The sequence below is a fragment of the Triturus cristatus genome, chromosome 3_2 (assembly GCF_964204655.1).
Source record: "Triturus cristatus chromosome 3_2, aTriCri1.1, whole genome shotgun sequence".
Classification (NCBI taxonomy): Eukaryota; Metazoa; Chordata; class Amphibia; order Caudata; family Salamandridae; genus Triturus; species Triturus cristatus.
In genome coordinates, this window is record NC_140584.1 from 645,227,576 (window position 1) to 645,250,163 (window position 22,588).

The 22,588-nt window shown below is 41.9% G+C and overlaps 1 protein-coding gene across 1 annotated transcript in view; it reads right to left on the reverse strand.

The window, feature by feature from the left end:
• The window catches only part of CPS1 (carbamoyl-phosphate synthase 1), a 215,946-nt gene that overhangs the window by 121,749 nt on the left and 71,609 nt on the right, over positions 1-22,588 (reverse strand). Inside the window, exon 21 of the mRNA XM_085648589.1 lies at positions 14,096-14,214. Coding sequence (XP_085504715.1) covers positions 14,096-14,214 — 119 coding nt within the window. The remainder of the gene's footprint in view (positions 1-14,095; positions 14,215-22,588) is intronic.

Sequence of the window (22,588 nt, forward strand, 5' to 3'; positions counted from 1 at the left end):
ATCCGGAGTTTAGTAGATATCGGTGTAATAGGTGCCCTAGCTTTATTAGATCTCTCAGTGCCATTTAACACCATCCAGCCCTTTCTCCTTGGAAGACTAGGAGAAGTTGGCATCACAGGACTAGTTAAGCAACAGTTGGAAAGACAAAAGGCAACCAGTCGCTCTGCTCAATTGTAATTCCAGCCCAAAGATCATTCATCACTGGGCTCTCCACATATTTTTAACCTCTACCTGTTTCCCGAGGCTAAGCTGCTGAAACATTTGGACCTACAATTTTACCTGTATGTTGAGGTCGCCCAACGGAGTTTATGACTGTCACATAAACCAGGGCCAAAACTATGCCCTCAAGACGGATCCTCAAGTAAACCCGTAGAGACGGTGCGGTATCTTGGAATTCAAATTGCTGTCAGTTTCTCCCTAAACACTCATATGAACAAACTTGGTGCCTGTGGTTTTCTACCACTTAAAATAATGAAAAGAATGCTACCATTTATTCAAGCCAATCACCACAGCTCAGTTGTCCATGCACTAGTCCCATCAAGGCTATATTATGGTACTTGTGTTTCATCCAGCTGAAAAGACTCCTTTCCCGGTTTTCTCACGCGATCACATAAGCCCCATTCCACAGATCTACGATGGCTGCCCACATCTGGTATATGGTGAGTACCCATCGGGTCGCGTCCTTTCCTCAACATTCAGCCTCCATGTCCTTAGTCACTCACTCATGATGTGCAGCTCAGCAAGGAGACACAACATTCTCAATCGCCTGGGCTAAGGCATTGAGCGCTCTTTAACTTTGTAGCAGGAATCTTCTTTCCTGAATTTCAGCACAAAACAGTTCCCCTCTTTGAATAACGTTTTATCTCTGAAGTTGTCAACTTCTCTCCCGATACCAACCGAACCGTTTCTGAATTCGTCAACTTAATACTCTTTATGGGGCATATTATCAAGCACCGCGTTAAACTGCCGCTAAAGCGGCGATAATGGGCTTGATAATATGCCGCAGAGAATTCCAATAGAAGCCCATGTTGACAGCAGAACATGGGCTTTTATGGGAATTCTCTGCGGCATATTGTAAAGCCCATTATCGCCGCTTTAGCGGCAGTTTTCTGCCGCTAAAGCGGCGATAATTTTAACGCCGTTTCTTGATAATATGCCCCCAAGTTTGTTTGTTTCTTCTGTTTCTTTCCAGTTAAACCAGTTCAGCCAATAAGCTACGTCATTAGGTCACAGAAGGTCTGGTGTACGCTGGGCTTTGTAATAAATAAATAACATAACAATCATGGCGCAGAAATGAAACAAAACTTTCTTGACACTAACTTTCTTTTGTGTTCACACCTTCGGGTTACCTTTACAAAGTGTTTTTCAGCTGCAATATATTTAGTCAGCATTTCTGTTTCTTCCTTTATTGCTTTGCCCCTGGCGAGGCCATGAAACACATCAATGATTTATGTCCGGGTGAACTTTATACAGCCCTACATTATCCACAGGAGAGAGTACCAACACCACATTGCCTTGAAAAATAACTTCTTGTAGCGGATATCTGAAGCCGATTTCGCAAAGTCTGACTTTCGCTCGGAAAATGTGCAAATTACTCATGAACTTATTCGTGCAGTTAGCAAAGCTGCAAAATGAGCTATACAAGTAGATGTTCAATTCTATAGTATATTAATACTGATCTGTTTACTTCGGTGACTTTTTCTAAAACTCAATTAAAAAAAATTATTAAAAACAGTAAAGCTGCACAATTTAGCAATTGCGGGGGTAGCATTTGCATGTTTGCATTGTGCGCAAAGTATCAATTAATTACTCACATGAATGTGTACAAGAACTGCTTAGTGTGTCTGTCCAGGTAACTCTCCTCTCCTGAAATGTTGTGATGCACGAGTGTTGTGTAGAAGAACTGTTTAATGTGTGTTGCCCTCTGCCTCTCCACGTAGCTCTCTTCTCTGTGGACAACTGTTGTGTAGAAGCAGAGGCGTAACACAGGCCCCCGCATCCCCCGCAGTGCAGGGGGTCCCCGCGCTGTAGAGAGCCCCCTCAGCACTGTACTCACACCGAGGAGCTCCGGATTAAATCCGGAGTGGGGGCCCCTGTATGTACCTTGCAGGGGGGCCCCTTCAACTTTCGTTACGCCACTGTGTAGAAGAACTGTTTAGTGTGTGTCTCCCACAGTGAAAACACTACAAATGGACATCACACCAGTTTAGAAAAATAGTATAAATTCATCTGAATAAAACAAGACCAAAACAACCAAAATCCAGAATACACAAGGAAAGATAATGCTTTTAACCCGTTGCATGCTCATGACGAGCCCAGCTCGTCATGAGGCACAGTGGAGCTGTGCTCATGACGAGCTGGGCTCGTCATAACCGTCGCGCCACTCCCAAATGTAATTGATTCCCCGCCTGTGTGGGACAATCAATTAGTGGGCGGAGTCGTGACGAGCCCAGCTCGTCATGAGCACAGCTCCACTGTGCAGCATGACGAATTGGGCTTGTCATGAGCACAGTGCCGCCACGCCCGCACGAAGGGGTTAAAAGGTTAAACCAGTTTAGTCCATAGAAATCTATGGGTGCGTTACTGTCAGGGCCTAACTGGCCGTAGTGGGCACCGGGCATTTCCCTGGTGGGTCGCCTGGGTGGGGGCAGGTTTTAGACCCCTGGGTGGCCGTTTTGTTACTGGTGGCCTGTTTTGCAGCATAGCTGCAATATCGGCCTCCTGCAACAAAAGCGACATAAAGCTTTCCCCAACCACCCCCTACTCCCCCCACGTCGATGAAGAAATAGTCGCCCAGGAATGATGCGTTGAAAATACAGGCATAGTGCATCAATTCCACAGCGATGAAGCAGGGGCTGCATCAAAGTTGGAGCGATGCATCATGGACTTCGGTGATGCGGTGGTCAATACGCTTATTGGGAAATATGCCCCTGTGCTAGCAGCGGCGATGCGTAGAAGTTTGTAGCGATGCATCGATAAAAACAGACACTGGCAGTCGATGCATGGATTTTCTCCTTCGGTTTACCAGATTCTATTTCCAAGGGCTCAGGAACTGGATTTGGCAGCACTTGGCAAGTCAAGACTCTCAGCAGAAGAGCCCAGGCAGTAGTAGGTGAAGTATTTGATGGTCCTGAGACTTCTTAACAGGAGGCAAGCACGCACAAGTCATTGGAGAACCTTGGAAGCAGGATACAGGAAGTAAAGTCCAGTCCTCTCACTCGCAGGACAGAAGCAGCAGACCAGTAAAACAAAGCAACAAGCAGAGTGGCAGTCCCTCCTACAGCATCCAGCTCTTCTTCCTGGCAGAATGTTCTTTATTTCAGAAGTATTCTGCTTTGAGAGTGTCAGAGGTCAAATACGTATACCCCTTTCTCCCTTTGAAGTAAGCAAACTTCAAAGGAAAGTCTTTGTAATGCACAAGACCCAGCCTTTTCCTGACCTGGCTTTAGACACACTACAGGGGGGTGAAGACATGTTTGTGTGAGGACAGGCACAGCCCTATTCAGGTGTCAGTGACAACTCCTCCCACCACTCTAACTCATCACCATGGACCGTCCTGGTTATGGTCCATCAGAATATGCAAGGCACACCTCATCGCCTTTTGTGTGACTGTCTAGAGTGAATGCACAAGAGCCCAACTGTCTTCCTAACCCAGACGTGGATTCTACAGACAGGCAGAGGCACAGAAAGGTTAGCAAGAAAATGCCCACTTTCCAAAAGTGGCATTTTCAAACATGCAATATAAAAACCAACTTCACCAAAAGATGTACTTTTAAATTGTGAGTTCAGAGACCCCAAACCCCAAATCTCTATCAGCTCCCAATAGGAATTACACCTAAAAATAATTTCAAGGCAATTCCCATGTTACCCTATGGGAGAGATAGTCCATGCTATGGTGAAAAACGGAATTAGCAGGATTTCACTATTAAGACATGTAAAACACACCAATACAAGTCCTACCTTTTAAGTACACTGCACCATGCCCATGGGGGCTGCCTTGGGCCTACCTTAGGGGTGATTTACATGTAGTAAAAGGGAAGGTTTTGGGCCTGGCAAGTGGGTGCAGTTGCCAGGTCGAAATGGCAGTTTAAAACTGCACACACAGACACTGTAGTGGCAGGTCTGAGACATGTTTGCAAGGCTACTTGTGTGAGTGGCAGAATCCGTTCTGCAGGTCTACTAGTAACATTTGATTTACAGACCCTGGGCAAAGCTGATGTACTTTACAAGGGACTTACTACCAAATCAAATATGCCAATCATGAGACTTACTACCAAATTAAATATGCCAATCATGGATAAACCAATCACCAACACAATTTACACAAGGAGCACTTGCACTTCTTGCACTTTGGCCAGCAGTGGCAAAGTGTCCAGCGTCCTAAAACCAGCAAAAACAAAATGCAGCACACAGTCAAAAACAGGAGGTCAGAGCACAAAGACAGGGAAAATCTTGCCTAAAGATGCCAGGTCTAACACCCAACTTAACGGTTGTTCTTTTTCCTGCTCCGGGGAGAGCAAGTTGCTTACTGTTTCCCTGGCTGGCATGCTCATTCCCCTCATAACATTAATAATAATAGCTGAGCTCTACAAAAAGAATTTATTTTACTCAAGGACCTATACAAATTCCCCAGATTTATGTGAGGAGATACCAGTGCATCAAAACCTCCAGTTCTGGTCAGTATCCCAACACAAAACACCAGGGTTCACAAGTTATTTCCAGCGTAATAGGAAATTATAACGCAGTCCCAGAAATACCAGGTCAAATTCTTGCATGTATTTTCCCCTTTCAGGGAAAATAACAAGCCCAAATCAACTCATATCTGCAACCTGTCTTTGTCATTGTCTTTTCAAAAAAATGTCGTGATAATCTTTTTAAATTTAAAGATGACCTGTCAGCCATCTCTGACTGGATGACAGCAAATTGCTTACAACTCAATGCTGCCAAGTCAGAAATTCTCGTGATGGGGAGAGATAGTGCCCTCTGGTCTGAAAAGTGGTGGCCTGACAAATTAAAACCTGCACCCCTGCCAAAAAAGGCAGTAAAGAATTTAGGATTTTGGATTGACAGTGAGCTGTCATTCGATGTACAATCCAAGGCCTTAGCAGGATCCTGTTTTGGTCTCCTAAGAGGGCTGAAACCTCTACTCAGCTATTTTGCACCTAAAGTCCGCCAAACTATTCTCCAGGCCACAATCCTATCGAGGCTGGACTATGGTAACTCTCTGTACTTAGGCGCCAATAAATCTTGTATTGTTCACCTCCAAAGAATTCAGAATGCTGCAGCCCGTGCCCTGCTAGCACTTCCCAAATCATGTTCGGTCCGAACCTTTTGCCTAAGCTTCATTGGCTGCCGATAGCGAAAATAATTCATTTGAAGTCTCTGTGTGTGGCCCATAAAATTTTGACACGAGAAGGACCGCCGATTTTAGCAGATCTGCTGGTTTATTATGTGCCAAATCGCCCCCTGCATTCGGCTAGCTCTGGCTCGGTCTGTACCCCCCGTTTTCAGAGAGCTAGAGCAGGTGGTCGTTCTTTCAGGGTTCAGGCAGCGCACCTCTGGAACTCCCTTCCAACCTCAATTAGAGGACTTCGGAACCATCTGGCATTTCGAAAGGCGCGAAAGACCTGGCTTTTACCAGCATAGGTTACTCTCTATGTTTCTGAGTGGTCCACTAGCTTTTCCTTAGGTAGCGCTGGGACGCCCCGTCACTGGGGCAGCTATGCGCTGTATAAATTCGAGAGAAAAAAAAACTGCCTGTAGCAGGCGGTAAATGTGCTTGGAGGCTGATTTCAGGCTGGTGGTGTGGGTCATGTGGGTTGGGTTGTGGGGGAATGAAAGACCAAGTGAGTGTGGAGCATTTGCTGGCACCCTTATACTGCCTTATACAGGTACGGTCGGAGCGCAGCAGCTTTCCACAGGTCCTGCAGTGCTATGCATAGGTCAGGGCTCGGTGTTTCCAGAACCGGAATCATTTGGTTCAGTGATTGCACACCCAATAAGTCTGGACCCCGAGACCCTGGGAAATGTAGAATGGCCAAGGCCAGTCAGAATATAAGTAACATATGTTATGGAGGTGAGGCCTCAGTACCTAGTCCAGAGTGGAAAAACCTCTGAGTTAAGCTTTTATTGTGTGCGCGCCAAGAGGTCACGGTAAAGGACAGTTAGAGATAAATGAAACCATAGTAAATGCAGACAGAGCACACGGGGCAGCAGTTATCTACCACTAAAGGAGAATTCAATCTGACAGCAATATAAAGCTGTAATGAGAATCTATTGGGGGAATTGCCTACGGTTTTACTAGGACCATAGCAGGTGTTTTTTTTATGACAGCTGCTCCTGTTGTGTTGACAAATTGTACGATCTACCATTCTTACCACAAGCATTAACCGAGCAAATAGATCTCACCTATGCAAGAGCTACTAGCGTTGCCAATATATTTTAGCTATGTTGCACACCAGCATGGCTGCTGTTCAGCATGACTAAAAGTTAGTGGTGTAAAGGAGACTGGCGTTCAGTGGTGTAGAGTGATGTAGAATAGAGTTGAGTGGTGTGGAGTGAAGTGGAATGTCATGGAGTGGTTTGGAGTGTCGTGGAGGGAGTAGAGTGTCATAGAGTGGAAGGGCATAGAGTGGAGTAGAGCTGAGGGGCACAGGGTGTCAAAGTGGGGTGAGTGTCACGGAGTGGTGCAGAGCAGAGTGGAGTGGCGTAGAGTGTTTTTAAGTAGATTGTTGTAGAGTAGAGTGTTGTAGAGCAGAGTAGATTGTCGTAGAGTGGAACAGAATGGAGTAGTGTGTTGCAGAATCGAGTAGCACAGAGTAGAGTTAAGTGGCATAGAGTGGAGTAGAATGGACAGTATGTCATAGAATAGAGGGGAGTAAAGTGGCATGGAGAGGCATGGAGGGAGTTGTGTAGAGCGTCATAGAGTGGAGTAGTGTTGTACCGTGGCATAGAGTGGAGTAGAGTGTTGTAGAGTGGAGCAGAGAGTCAGAGTTTAGTTTAATGAGTAGAGCATCATAGAGTGGAGTATTGCAGAGTGGGGTGTCTTAGAGTGGAGTGCCCTAGAGTGAAGTGGCGTAAAGTACAGTGTTGCAGAGTAGACTAGCATAGAGTGCATTCACTTTGAGCAAAGTGGTATATAGTGCATTGACGCAGAGTGCAGTTACTTAGGGTAGAGTGGAGTGCCATGGAGTGCAGTGATGCAGAATAGATTAGAGTGGTGTGAAGTGATGCAAAGTGTAGTATAGTGGATTAGAGTGTAGTGTTGCATAGTAGAGTGCAGTGGCATAGAATAGAGTGGTGCAGAAAGAAAGAGTGGTGAGGAGTACAGTGGTGCAGACAGCAGTGGCATAGAGTTTAGAGGTGCAGAGTAGAATAGAGTGGCACAAAGTGCAGTGACGTAGAGCTCAATGATGTAGAGTAGTGTAGTGTAGTAGAGTAGTGTAGCTTTCAGTGGTGCAGTATGCAGTGGCATATATGTATATATATTAGAAGGTGGTCCTGACCATCTGGGCCGCCCAGATTTTTTGCTTTCTGAGCACCTAATTGTTGAGTTTTTACTGTGAGAGAGCCTCATAAGTTTGAACTCACCCACAGTGAACTCATGATGAGAGAGACTGCATGTGGATTTTACCGGTGTCCCCCTGGCTTGAATAGGCCGCTGCGCTGCATCTGGAGTAAGGGGCACCGGGCTGGTTACATGCAGACACATGTGTACATGCATGTGCACAAGTGTAGGCGCTGCGCAGGGGAGATTCCTGGCGTGCGCAGCCAAGGAGCAGGTACAGATGGAATGGTGTGGTAGGACTTATGCAGAGCTGGGTGGTGACATAGAATAGGCTTTATAGACTGGGAAGAAACATGCCAGGGAAAGTCAGTTTGTTTTACTGTTTTTCACTTCATTGTTCTCCTTTGGGGATGTGGAGCCCGTGGGCTAGTTTCACTTTCCTAAGGCCTACAAATTCCAGACACGCAATAAAGTACACTGTAACTTGAGTGTGAAGAAGTATTCTGCAGAGTCCAAAGCCATATCTGTACTGCTTTTGGGTCATCCAGAACTGTCATATTGCTCTAACTCAGCTCATGACCAGGGCCTGGCTGGGCTGACCCTGGCAGGCTGGATTAATGACCTTCCTTCCAAGGGCGAAGGCCTCCTCTCCAAGAAGAGAAGATGGGTGGAGCTACAGGCTAATCCATCAGCAGCTGTCACCTGGTGCCAGGCACCAAGCTGCACAAGGGAGAAGGCAGTAAGGGGCTTTCAGAGTCCATGTGGCAGGAGACCCCTGGACGACGCCATCTTGAACGAACCCAGAGGCCTGGGCAGGAAGAAGGGAGCAGAGGCAGTGAAGTGACGTGTTGCTGTTTGATAGGACAATCAGAGACTTCCTGCCAGCCCCCTCCACATTCTTTAAAAAGTGTTTGCACAGAAAGAGAAACTCTCTGGAGCCTGGCGCCATGGGCAGTTGGATGGAGGAACCCCCTGGCTGTCCCAGGATCCTGAATAGCATCAGGAGGGGAGCCCAGGACCAGTGAGCAGAAGCCTGGGCCTCTGGGCAAGGAGAAGAGAGGCCCAGGAAGAGAGCCAGGCAAAAGGCTGGCGCAGGGAGCCAGTGAAGACAGCTCCCTGCTGAATGCACCCTCCGTGAGACGAGGAGGGTGAAGGAAAGTGCTCCCAGTGGCTGGGGTGCGCCACAAGGAGCAAGAAGAGGCCAGAATCACGAAGATCGGTCCCCTGGGAGCTGTGAAATGCCCCCCAGAAGTTAGACGACCTTTGACCTCTGGTATGCCGACAACGAAGCATGTTTTTGTATTTCTGAAAGTATGATTGGAAGTGTGTATGATGGATACGCAAGTCTTTGCAAGAATGTTATAATGTTTCTATATATTTCCGATGTATAATAAAAATTGTTTTGTATTTTTGCTACAATCAATGCTGTTTTGGGTTCTATTTGACAGTATGTATTATCATTCTTGTGTTGTTTGGTTTCCTTAATTCTGTACAATTATCGTGGGGACAATTGCTGTCAGATGGCGGAGGGCCCGTCACTGCACGGCTGATCGTGGCGGTCCCTCCGCCATCGTAATGAGCCCCAAAGTCTTTTGCCATTTCTACAACAAAGTCTTTAAGCATAGGATTAGCACAGTGCTATCCATGCCAAGCTGTAAAATGACCAAAGCCTTTTACCTTTTACCTGGAGTGGTAAAAGGCTTTGGTCCCTTTCTATCTCAGCGTGGATGGCACTGTGCTAATCCTATGCTTAAAGTCTTTGATAGAAAAGCACTCGAGAAGCAAAGGTCAGCAAATCATTTTATTGAATTTCCAACAATAACCATGTTATTCGACCAGAAGGTGTTTCTCATGGTTAGCAATGCCTTTCCCTATGTCAACTTTTATACTGTGGCCCATCTTGCATGTGATGATGCATTCTGGGAAATGCAGTTACTATTTTATTTCGCTATTTCAGTTGTTTTCTAGTGAAGTGTCCTGCAGTACCTGTGAGTGCCCAAAGATGGTGTTTAGCTGACTCCAAGCCTGCTCAGAAGTACATTTGAGCGTGTTCTGACACTTTTAGGGCCACTCCCCTTTGTCCCTCCCATATATACAACAAAACGTATATATAGGTACTGTGCGTTGACCTGTGCCACTTTGGCAGAGATCTCAGTAGAGAAAACATAGGAGACGTTGAGGATTCCAGCCTTCAGTTTGGGAATAGCATTTTGTATTACTGCAAATGTACTACAAAATGTTATTTACTAACCTACAGCCAGTGGCCTCCGTGAGTTGTACTACTGTAGTATTACTTTACATACTAAAAAATGCAATCTGCCCCTAAATATCTAGTACATTAAAATAATATTAAAACTCAAATGTGTGTGAAATTTTGGTGAGCCAAATTTTTCTAAAACAATTAATCTTGGTACAAGTAATTTTGAGAGTAAACGTTTTATCCATACCAATGAGTCTTCTAACAAGTACATTTCACACGAGTCGTCTTTAAGCACCAAACCGAGTCGGTCGCTTGGAGTATAAATCGAGTTGAGGGTGAACTGTGACGGGCTCCCTCTCACTGTACCACGAGCTTGCACTGCCCTCATCTGGTTAGTAGCGGTAGTGCTCGACCATGTTATACTGGAGCGCATTTGTCTAGAGAGATTTTTTTTACCCTTCTCCTGTACAGACTTACATTAATACAGAAATGTTCCCGTCGGCAAATAAAGGAGGCATATATATCCTCGGATTTAAATTAACGTCTAAGGTACTAGTTCATTTCAAGATGAAGTCGCTAAAAACAGCGGCGATTTATTCCAGAATTATGGTGGAATTAAAACAAGAGGGTGAAAATGGCAAATCCGTCAGCACTCAGCAGGCAGAATAAGTCTGGACAAAGGAAAGCGAGGAGACTGTGCAAATGTTCGGTAGTGTGACAGCAAAGATGAACCAACACAGCGTTTTCTGGAGAGAGTCAGAGGGGGCGTTTAAAGTATATGCAAGGAGTAAAGTCTGAGAAGTCGGACAGAAAAGAGAAACAGCAGGGATAATATAGATGAAGATAAAAAGTAGAAGAGAAGGCGGAAGAAACAGAGAATAAAGAAACAAACATAGTTACTACACCAGGAGAGAAATGCAGCATAAAAACGCTAAGAGAAGGCAATGAAGACCAAGGGTCTGATTACGATGACGGTGGAACCGCCACCGACAGCCCGTCGGTGGCGGTCCCACCGCCATCGTAACACAGTTTACTGCCCGCATATTACAATGGCTGGCGGATGGATGGTGGTCGGAAAGACTGACCGCCACGAATTGGCAGGCTCAAGGAAGCCATTGCTGCGTCGGAGTAGGCCACAATCCCTGCAATTGCGGCGGTGCCTGCCATGCACTGCCGTAGGGATTATGATGTCCCTCCTTGCCAGCCGTTTCATGGCGGTTTAGCCATCATGAAAAGGCTGGCAGAAAGGGACATTGGGGGCCCGTTACGGCCCCCCCCACCGTCCCCTGGCCCTCAGCTACGGGTTTTGGGAGGCACCTATGGCGCCCCCCTACATATCCCTGCACCATGTGGCAGGTACCACATGGTGCCTGCCACGTAGTGCAGGGATATGTGCAGTCTCCCCTTTTTGTACTGCGGCGTGTGCTGCAGCCACCAGCACCCGCCGCAATACAAAACATAGGTATTGCGACCGCCATGGTAGGGGTCGCATTCTAATGCCTATGGCGGGACCACCGACATCCTGTCGGGCGGTCCCACCTCCGATAGGAGGGCGGTCGGACGAAAGTTCGACTAAGAGTGGAAGCAGGAGAGAGAGAGAGAGAAGAGGCAAACGGGGCGAGTTGTGGTGAAAGAAGGGGAAAAGGACAGACGAGGGAAACGCAGGCAAAGGAGAAAATGAGGGGCCAGAGGGATGTCTGGAGTAATATAAAAGGTAGGTAGAGAGACATAGGAGACATGAGAAAGAAAAAGAGGAGTAGTGACAAGGGATACCGATAGGAGGATGTGGAGGTTATGGGAAATGTTGGATGGAGGACAAGATAGGGGGTGCAAAAGACACGAAAGAGGACGAGGCAGCGGGAGAAACATATACATAGAGAAAGCAAGGACAATATGAGGAAAAGGACTGGTGAAGGAAAATATGTGAAGGAGAAAAGGGATGGGGAGGAAACTAGGAGCAGTGGGAAATGGAAAGTGGAGAGAATATAGGATAAGTGAGGTAGAAATGAAATTAAGAAACAAAGAATAGGGACAAAATCAGATGGGGCATGACTAGATGGATACAAAGACCGGGAGCAAACTGCACCTCAGAGAGGCAGGATATAGGTGAGAATAAGAGCACCATAAGCTTGTTTATGCAAACAACACGAAGAGATGCTGGCTCTGCAGTGACGTGCAAAACTTGTTCTTGCTTTAGGTGTCACGCGATTATGACTCTTAAACTGAATCCAGGTATGAGCTTCTCATTTGGGATTCCAACATTTTGATTGCTACCCGGATCTCAGCCAGACATTTGTCAACTAAGTTCCACAGAACTTTGCACCTGACTTTAAGGTGTCACCACTTTAGAAACTGGCATCAGGGAGAACTAGAACCTAACCTTCCAGCATTTTTAGCACCGCACTAAGGGCCTCATGTAGGTAGCTAAATACCGGTCGGTAACGGCCGAAATTCGGTAAATATCCTGTTACCGACCGGTATTTAGCTATTTCAGATGTAGGAGGCATAATTTCAGGATTCGGTAAATTACCGAATCGGTAAAATTCCGATTCGGTAAATACCGAATCCTGAAATCATATGTAGGGAGCACTCTAAAGAGTGAAAATTAGTATTAATAATTCGTTATTTACCACCAAATACAGGTTGGTGATAAATAACGAATACCTTGCAAAAAGTAATATTTTGCAGATTTAAGAGTGCCATGTAGCAGACATACATGCCCTTAGGGCATGTATGTGCGCCACATGTGCACACATGCAAGATTCAGGGGTGCAACAGGGTGTCAATGTGACACCCTGCCACCCTTGAATATGCTCCCCCCATTACCGAATCGGTATTTACCGAATCGGTAATGGTGAATGGCTTCCCATTGATTCCTAGGGGCCTCCAGGCCCATAGGAATCAATGGGAAGGTATGCCCCATTACCGAATCGGTAAATACCCATTCATAATTACCGAATTTTTCCTATTTGGTAATATTTACCGAATTATTACCTACATCCCATTTACCGATTCATAAATACCGAATCGGTAAAATTCGGTATTTATGAGTCGGTAAATGTGATGCTTCCTACATATGGCCCTAAGCCTGGTAATATTATTTAGCATTCTCCCGCTGTGGATCACACCCTATAGCTAAACACTAGCACTGTTCAAGGTTTCACCATTTTGTATCTTACCATAGAGTCAGACGGGATCCAATTTTTTGTCCCACCATTTTGGATCCTACCTAATGCAAGATATAATCATCATGTGTGCATGGGAGATTCCCCTTTACTTTGATTATGAAAAGCGACTTTACTTGAATAGCAGCATGAGCACCACAGCCTCTGCCCGCATGTCTCACAGGCGGGAGCCACTGTCTGGTCCCCATTGGCGAAAACAGGGCAATGCAGATTTTAGAAGTAAGGGAAGAACTTATCATAGTTCCACCACTTTCAATTTTACATCTTTTTTCAATTAGGGTAGCCACCTCCCTCGAGGTCTTTATGGATGCTGTATGCATTCATGGACTTTTGTGTGATAGCCTGATGCATTCGGAGTGCTGTAGAGCTGTTTTGATTCTATTGAGTGCAAGGGCGGCTCATCCGCAATGATGGAGGAGCATCGCCCCAATGGCTCAGAGCCAGCAGGTGAAAAATAAAATGATGTTTTCTATCAATGTTTTATTTTTCATTTGCCGGTTCTGAGCCAGCGTGTGCAGGGAGGGGCGGGCCGGGGCATGGGGGGGAGGAGGAGTGCTATGTGCACTTCTAAGTGCGCATGTGTGTTTGGCCGGCCGTCTCAGGCCGGCCAAACACACAGGCACACAGTTTTCTCCAACCCGGCTGTATTGAACAGCTGGACTGGAGAAACAGCAGAGGCTCCCTGTCCTGAACAGAGAGCCTTTTTAGCCCGCTTTGGCCATTTCCCGCACTACTCTCATACCATGAGAGCAGGACGGGGACTTCACAGGGAGTCTGATGCTGCCCCAGTGCCTGCTGGGACAAGGAAGACCAAGGTGAGACGCAAGAGGTGGCAGGCAGCTCCAGGTAAGTGTTTTAAAAAAAAATTATTAACCCCCTGCACTCCCTTTCCCGTGCTCCCCCACCACACCACCTCTTCATTGTGTCAGCCGCCACTGACTGAGCGAGTTAGATTAGCAAACTTAAAATGAATGCTTTGTAGGCGAATATTTCAGGACTGAAGACAGTGGCAGTATCGACTTAGAGTGAGGTGGTGAACTTATCTTCATTACCACCCATGAAATTTCAAATTGTGTTGATCTAGCAGACAAACGATGCCCGCCAATCTAGGGTAAGGGCCTACAAGTAATTGTCACTTCTTGGCACACTTCAAATAAGCAGAGACTGTCAACTTGCCAGAGCTCCCACCAAGAGTGTTCTTACCTCTTGCTTTCCTTCAGTGTCTTCTCCATGTTGACAATGCCACGCATTTTGTACAGGAACCACTTGTCAATGTCTGTCAGCTTGTTGATGTCATCTATTGGGGCCCCATCGTAAAGCGCCTGAAAAGAGGGGAGGGGAGGCACGGTTTCATAAAATGTTTGGCTGCCAAATCATTAACGCACACCAAGACCTAAGTGCCTTTCAGAAGTGCGAGAGTGCTGCAAATACTCCATATTTCTTTTTAGGATAGTCAGTCTTGGAATGTAACCTTCTAGTAACCATTTTATGTGCAATATTAATGATTACAACCTTAACAGCAACAACAATAAACACCAACAATGATAATAACAACAATAACAATAATTAGTGTTTTATGTATTGATTACTGCTAAAGTTCCTGGTGGCACACATTAGTGGCATCTAATGAGATAGAAACTAAATAAAATGCACCTAGTCTTGATACCTAGCAATAATTCTGTAAATAATAACAAGAAGTATGTTAAAATTACTTTGTTAATTATTTACAAATGTACTGTGATATACTTGTTATTGAGATATGTAGTAAGTTATCGGTATCGCATACCAACCATTAAAGAGAAACTCCTTAAAATGTACTACTTTTCCTGAAGTAATGCTTTTAAAAAAACATTTTTATTTGTATTTTAAAGGTGTCATACTTTGTAACAATTTGCTTAATATTTGCAGGATGCTGATCACATTTCATCAGGAGGCGTAGCTGTGTGTTTTTCATTCAGCGTCTTATATAGAGATCTAATAGGGTCTACATCTAAATGGTTACGGAGCAATTTGGGTGCGGTTTCAGCATGCCCATAGCATATCTGACACAATGCTTCTTTCATATCTGACACAATGCTTCTTTCATATCTGACACAATGCTTCTTTCATATCTGTCACGACGCTTCTTTCATATCCGGCACGATGCTTCTTTCGTATCCGACACAATGCTTCTTTCATATCTGACACAATGCTTTTTTCATATCCGACACGATGTTTCTTTCATATCCGACTCAATGCTTCTTTCATATCTGACATAATGCTTCTTTCATATCTGACTCAATGCTTCTTTAATATCTGACACAATGCTTCTTTCATATCTGACACAATGCTTCTTTCATATCTGACACAATGCTTCTTTCATATCTGTCACGACGCTTCTTTCATATCCGGCACGATGCTTCTTTCATATCCGACACAATGCTTCTTTCATATCTGACTCAATGCTTCTTTCATATCTGACACAATGCTTCTTTCATATCCGACACAATGTTTCTTTCATATCCGACTCAATGCTTCTTTCATATCTGACCCAATGCTTCTTTCATATCTGACACAATGCTTCTTTCATATCTGACACAATGCTTCTTTCATATGCGACACAACGCTTCTTTCATATCCGGCACGATGCTTCTTTCATATCCGACACAATGCTTTTTTCATATCTAACAATAATTAGTGTTTTGTGTATTGATTACTGCTAAAGTTCCTGGTGGCACACATTAGTGGCATCTAATGAGATAGAAACTAAATAAAATGCAACTAGTCTTGATACCTAGCAATAATTCTGTAAATAATAACAAAAACTATGTAAAAATTACTTTGTTAATTATTTACAACTGTACTGTGATATACTTGTTATTGAGATATGTAGTAAGTTATCGGTATCGCATACCAACCATTAAAGAGAAACTCCTTAAAATGTACTACTTTTCCTGAAGTAATGCTTTTAAAAAAACATTTTTATTTGTATTTTAAAGGTGTCATACTTTGTAACAATTTGCTTAATATTTGCAGGATGCTGATCATATTTCATCAGGAGGCGTAGCTGTGTGTTTTTCATTCAGCGTCTTATATAGAGATCTAATAAGGTCTACATGTAAATGGTTACACAGCAATTTGGGTGCGGTTTCAGCATGCCCATAGCATATCTGACACAATGTTTCTTTCATATCTGACACAATGCTTCTTTCATATCTGACACAATGCTTCTTTCATATCTGTCACGACGCTTCTTTCATATCCGGCACGATGCTTCTTTCATATCCGACACAATGCTTCTTTCATATCTGACTCAATGCTTCTTTCATATCTGACACAATGCTTCTTTCATATCCGACACGATGTTTCTTTCATATCCGACTCAATGCTTCTTTCATATCTGACTCAATGCTTCTTTCATATCTGACACAATGCCTCTTTCATATCTGACACAATGCTTCTTTCATATCCGACACAACGCTTCTTTCATATCCGGCACGATGCTTCTTTCATATCCGACACAATGCTTTTTTCATATCTAACAATAATTAGTGTTTTGTGTATTGATTACTGCTAAAGTTCCTGGTGGCACACATTAGTGGCATCTAATGTGATAGAAACTAAATAAAATGCAACTAGTCTTGATACATAGCAATAATTCTGTAAATAATAACAAAAAATATGTTAAAATTACTTTGTTAATTATTTACAAATGTACTGTGATATACTTGTTATTGAGATATGTAGTAAGTTATCGGTATCGCATACCAACCATTAAAGAGAAACTCCTTAAAATGTACTACATTTCCTGAAGTAATGCTTTTAAAAAAACATTTTTATTTGTATTTTAAAGGTGTCATACTTTGTAACAATTTGCTTAATATTTGCAGGATGCTGATCATATTTTATCAGGAGGCGTAGCTGTGTGTTTTTCATTCAGCGTCTTATATAGAGATCTAATAAGGTCTACATGTAAATGGTTACACAGCAATTTGGGTGCGGTTTCAGCATGCCCATAGCATATCTGACACAATGTTTCTTTCATATCTGACACAATGCTTCTTTCATATCTGACACAATGCTTCTTTCATATCTGTCACGACGCTTCTTTCATATCCGGCACGATGCTTCTTTCATATCCGACACAATGCTTCTTTCATATCTGACTCAATGCTTCTTTCATATCTGACACAATGCTTCTTTCATATCCGACACGATGTTCCTTTCATATCCGACTCAATGCTTCTTTCATATCTGACTCAATGCTTCTTTCATATCTGACACAATGCTTCTTTCATATCTGACACAATGCTTCTTTCATATCCGACACAACGCTTCTTTCATATCCGGCACGATGCTTCTTTCATATCCGACACAATGCTTTTTTCATATCTAACAATAATTAGTGTTTTGTGTATTGATTACTCTAAAGTTCCTGGTGGCACACATTAGTGGCATCTAATGAGATAGAAACTAAATAAAATGCAACTAGTCTTGATACCTAGCAATAATTCTGTAAATAATAACAAAAAATATGTTAAAATTACTTTGTTAATTATTTACAAATGTACTGTGATATACTTGTGATTGAGATATGTAGTAAGTTATCGGTATCGCATACCAACCATTAAAGAGAAACTCCTTAAAATGTACTACTTTTCCTGAAGTAATGCTTTTAAAAAAACATTTTTATTTGTATTTTAAAGGTGTCATACTTTGTAACAATTTGCTTAATATTTGCAGGATGCTGATCACATTTCATCAGGAGGCGTAGCTGTGTGTTTTTCATTCAGCGTCTTATATAGAGATCTAATAAGGTCTACATGTAAATGGTTACAGAGCAATTTGGGTGCGGTTTCAGCATGCCCATAGCATATCTGACACAATGCTTCTTTCATATCTGACACAATTCTTCTTTCATATCTGACACAATGCTTCTTTCATATCTGGCACAATGCTTCATTCATATCCGACGCAATGCTTCTTTGATATCCAGCACAATAGTTATTTTGTACTAGACACAATGCTTCTTTCATATCCGATAAAATGCTTCTTTCATACCTGACACAATGTTTCCTTCATACCTGACACAATGCTTCTTCCATATCTGACAAAATACTTCTTTCATATCAGACACAAAGCTTCTTCCATATCGGACACAATGTTTCTTTCATATCTAACAATATGCATCTTTCATAGCCGACACAATGCTTCTTTCATATTTGACACAATGCTTCTTTCATACCTGATACAATGCTTCTTTCATATCTGACACAATGCTTCTTTCATATCTGACACAATGCTTCTTTCATATCTGGCACAATGCTTCTTTCATATCTAACACAATGCTTCTCTCATATCTGACTCAATGCTTCTTTCATATACGACTCAATGCTTCTTTCATATCTGACACAATGCTTCTTTCATATCTGACTCAACGCTTCTTTCATATCTGACACAATGCTTCTTTCATATCTGACACAATGCTTCTTTCATATCTGACACAACGCTTCTTTCATATCCGGCATGATGCTTCTTTCATATCCGACACAATGCTTCTTTCATATCTGACTCAATGCTTCTTTCATATCTGACACAATGCTTCTTTCATATCCGGCACGATGTTTCTTTCATATCCGACTCAATGCTTCTTTCATATCTGACTCAATGCTTCTTTCATATCTGACACAATGCTTCTTTCATATCTGACACAATGCTTCTTTCATATCTGACACAACGCTTCTTTCATATCCGGCATGATGCTTCTTTCGTATCCGACACAATGCTTCTTTCATATCTGACTCAATGCTTCTTTCATATCTGACACAATGCTTCTTTCATATCCGACACGATGTTTCTTTCATATCCGACTCAATGCTTCTTTCATATCTGACTCAATGCTTCTTTCATATCTGACACAATGCTTCTTTCATATCTGACACAATGCTTCTTTCATATCCGACACAACGCTTCTTTCATATCCGGCACGATGCTTCTTTAATATCCGGCACAATGCTTCTTTCATATCCGACACAATGATTTTTTCATATCTAACAATAATTAGTGTTTTGTGTATTGATTACTGCTAAAGTTCCTGGTGGCACACATTAGTGGCATCTAATGAGATAGAAACTAAATAAAATGCAACTAGTCTTGATACCTAGCAATAATTCTGTAAATAATAACAAAAACTATGTAAAAATTACTTTGTTAATTATTTACAAATGTACTGTGATATACTTGTTATTGAGATATGTAGTAAGTTATCGGTATCGCATACCAACCATTAAAGAGAAACTCCTTAAAATGTACTACTTTTCCTGAAGTAATGCTTTTAAAAAAACATTTTTATTTGTATTTTAAAGGTGTCATACTTTGTAACAATTTGCTTAATATTTGCAGGATGCTGATCACATTTCATCAGGAGGCGTAGCTGTGTGTTTTTCATTCAGCGTCTTATATAAAGATCTAATAAGGTCTACATGTAAATGGTTACACAGCAATTTGGGTGCGGTTTCAGCATGCCCATAGCATATCTGACACAATGTTTCTTTCATATCTGACACAATGCTTCTTTCATATCTGACACAATGCTTCTTTCATATCTGTCACGACGCTTCTTTCATATCCGGCACGATGCTTCTTTCATATCCGACACAATGCTTCTTTCATATCTGACTCAATGCTTCTTTCATATCTGACACAATGCTTCTTTCATATCCGACACGATGTTCCTTTCATATCCGACTCAATGCTTCTTTCATATCTGACTCAATGCTTCTTTCATATCTGACACAATGCTTCTTTCATATCTGACACAATGCTTCTTTCATATCCGACACAACGCTTCTTTCATATCCGGCACGATGCTTCTTTCATATCCGACACAATGCTTTTTTCATATCTAACAATAATTAGTGTTTTGTGTATTGATTACTGCTAAAGTTCCTGGTGGCACACATTAGTGGCATCTAATGAGATAGAAACTAAATAAAATGCAACTAGTCTTGATACCTAGCAATAATTCTGTAAATAATAACAAAAAATATGTTAAAATTACTTTGTTAATTATTTACAAATGTACTGTGATATACTTGTTATTGAGATATGTAGTAAGTTATCGGTATCGCATACCAACCATTAAAGAGAAACTCCTTAAAATGTACTACTTTTCCTGAAGTAATGCTTTTAAAAAAACATTTTTATTTGTATTTTAAAGGTGTCATACTTTGTAATAATTTGCTTAATATTTGCAGGATGCTGATCACATTTCATCAGGAGGCGTAGCTGTGTGTTTTTCATTCAGCGTCTTATATAGAGATCTAATAAGGTCTACATGTAAATGGTTACAGAGCAATTTGGGTGCGGTTTCAGCATGCCCATAGCATATCTGACACAATGCTTCTTTCATATCTGACACAATTCTTCTTTCATATCTGACACAATGCTTCTTTCATATCTGGCACAATGCTTCATTCATATCCGACGCAATGCTTCTTTGATATCCAGCACAATAGTTATTTTGTACTAGACACAATGCTTCTTTCATATCCGATAAAATGCTTCTTTCATACCTGACACAATGTTTCCTTCATACCTGACACAATGCTTCTTCCATATCTGACAAAATACTTCTTTCATATCAGACACAAAGCTTCTTCCATATCGGACACAATGTTTCTTTCATATCTAACAATATGCATCTTTCATATCCGACACAATGCTTCTTTCATATTTGACACAATGCTTCTTTCATATCTGATACAATGCTTCTTTCATATCTGACACAATGCTTCTTTCATATCTGACACAATGCTTCTTTCATATCTGGCACAATGCTTCTTTCATATCTAACACAATGCTTCTCTCATATCTGACTCAATGCTTCTTTCATATCCGACTCAATGCTTCTTTCATATCTGACACAATGCTTCTTTCATATCTGACTCAACGCTTCTTTCATATCTGACACAATGCTTCTTTCATATCTGACACAATGCTTCTTTCATATCTGACACGACGCTTCTTTCATATCCGGCATGATGCTTCTTTCATGTCCGACACAATGCTTCTTTCATATCTGACTCAATGCTTCTTTCATATCTGACACAATGCTTCTTTCATATCCGGCACGATGTTTCTTTCATATCCGACTCAATGCTTCTTTCATATCTGACTCAATGCTTCTTTCATATCTGACACAATGCTTCTTTCATATCTGACACAATGCTTCTTTCATATCTGACACAACGCTTCTTTCATATCCGGCATGATGCTTCTTTCGTATCCGACACAATGCTTCTTTCATATCTGACTCAATGCTTCTTTCATATCTGACACAATGCTTCTTTCATATCCGACACGATGTTTCTTTCATATCCGACTCAATGCTTCTTTCATATCTGACTCAATGCTTCTTTCATATCTGACACAATGCTTCTTTCATATCTGACACAATGCTTCTTTCATATCCGACACAATGCTTCTTTCATATCCGGCACGATGCTTCTTTCATATCCGGCACGATGCTTCTTTCATATCCGACACAATGCTTTTTTCATATCTAACAATAATTAGTGTTTTGTGTATTGATTACTGCTAAAGTTCCTGGTGGCACACATTAGTGGCATCTAATGAGATAGAAACTAAATAAAATGCAACTAGTCTTGATACCTAGCAATAATTCTGTAAATAATAACAAAAACTATGTAAAAATTACTTTGTTAATTATTTACAAATGTACTGTGATATACTTGTTATTGAGATATGTAGTAAGTTATCGGTATCGCATACCAACCATTAAAGAGAAACTCCTTAAAATGTACTACTTTTCCTGAAGTAATGCTTTTAAAAAAACATTTTTATTTGTATTTTAAAGGTGTCATACTTTGTAACAATTTGCTTAATATTTGCAGGATGCTGATCACATTTCATCAGGAGGCGTAGCTGTGTGTTTTTCATTCAGCGTCTTATATAAAGATCTAATAAGGTCTACATGTAAATGGTTACACAGCAATTTGGGTGCGGTTTCAGCATGCCCATAGCATATCTGACACAATGTTTCTTTCATATCTGACACAATGCTTCTTTCATATCTGACACAATGCTTCTTTCATATCTGTCACGACGCTTCTTTCATATCCGGCACGATGCTTCTTTCATATCCGACACAATGCTTCTTTCATATCTGACTCAATGCTTCTTTCATATCTGACACAATGCTTCTTTCATATCCGACACGATGTTTCTTTCATATCCGACTCAATGCTTCTTTCATATCTGACTCAATGCTTCTTTCATATCTGACACAATGCTTCTTTCATATCTGACACAATGCTTCTTTCATATCCGACACAACGCTTCTTTCATATCCGGCACGATGCTTCTTTCATATCCGACACAATGCTTTTTTCATATCTAACAATAATTAGTGTTTTGTGTATTGATTACTGCTAAAGTTCCTGGTGGCACACATTAGTGGCATCTAATGAGATAGAAACTAAATAAAATGCAACTAGTCTTGATACCTAGCAATAATTCTGTAAATAATAACAAAAAATATGTTAAAATTACTTTGTTAATTATTTACAAATGTACTGTGATATACTTGTTATTGAGATATGTAGTAAGTTATCGGTATCGCATACCAACCATTAAAGAGAAACTCCTTAAAATGTACTACTTTTCCTGAAGTAATGCTTTTAAAAAAACATTTTT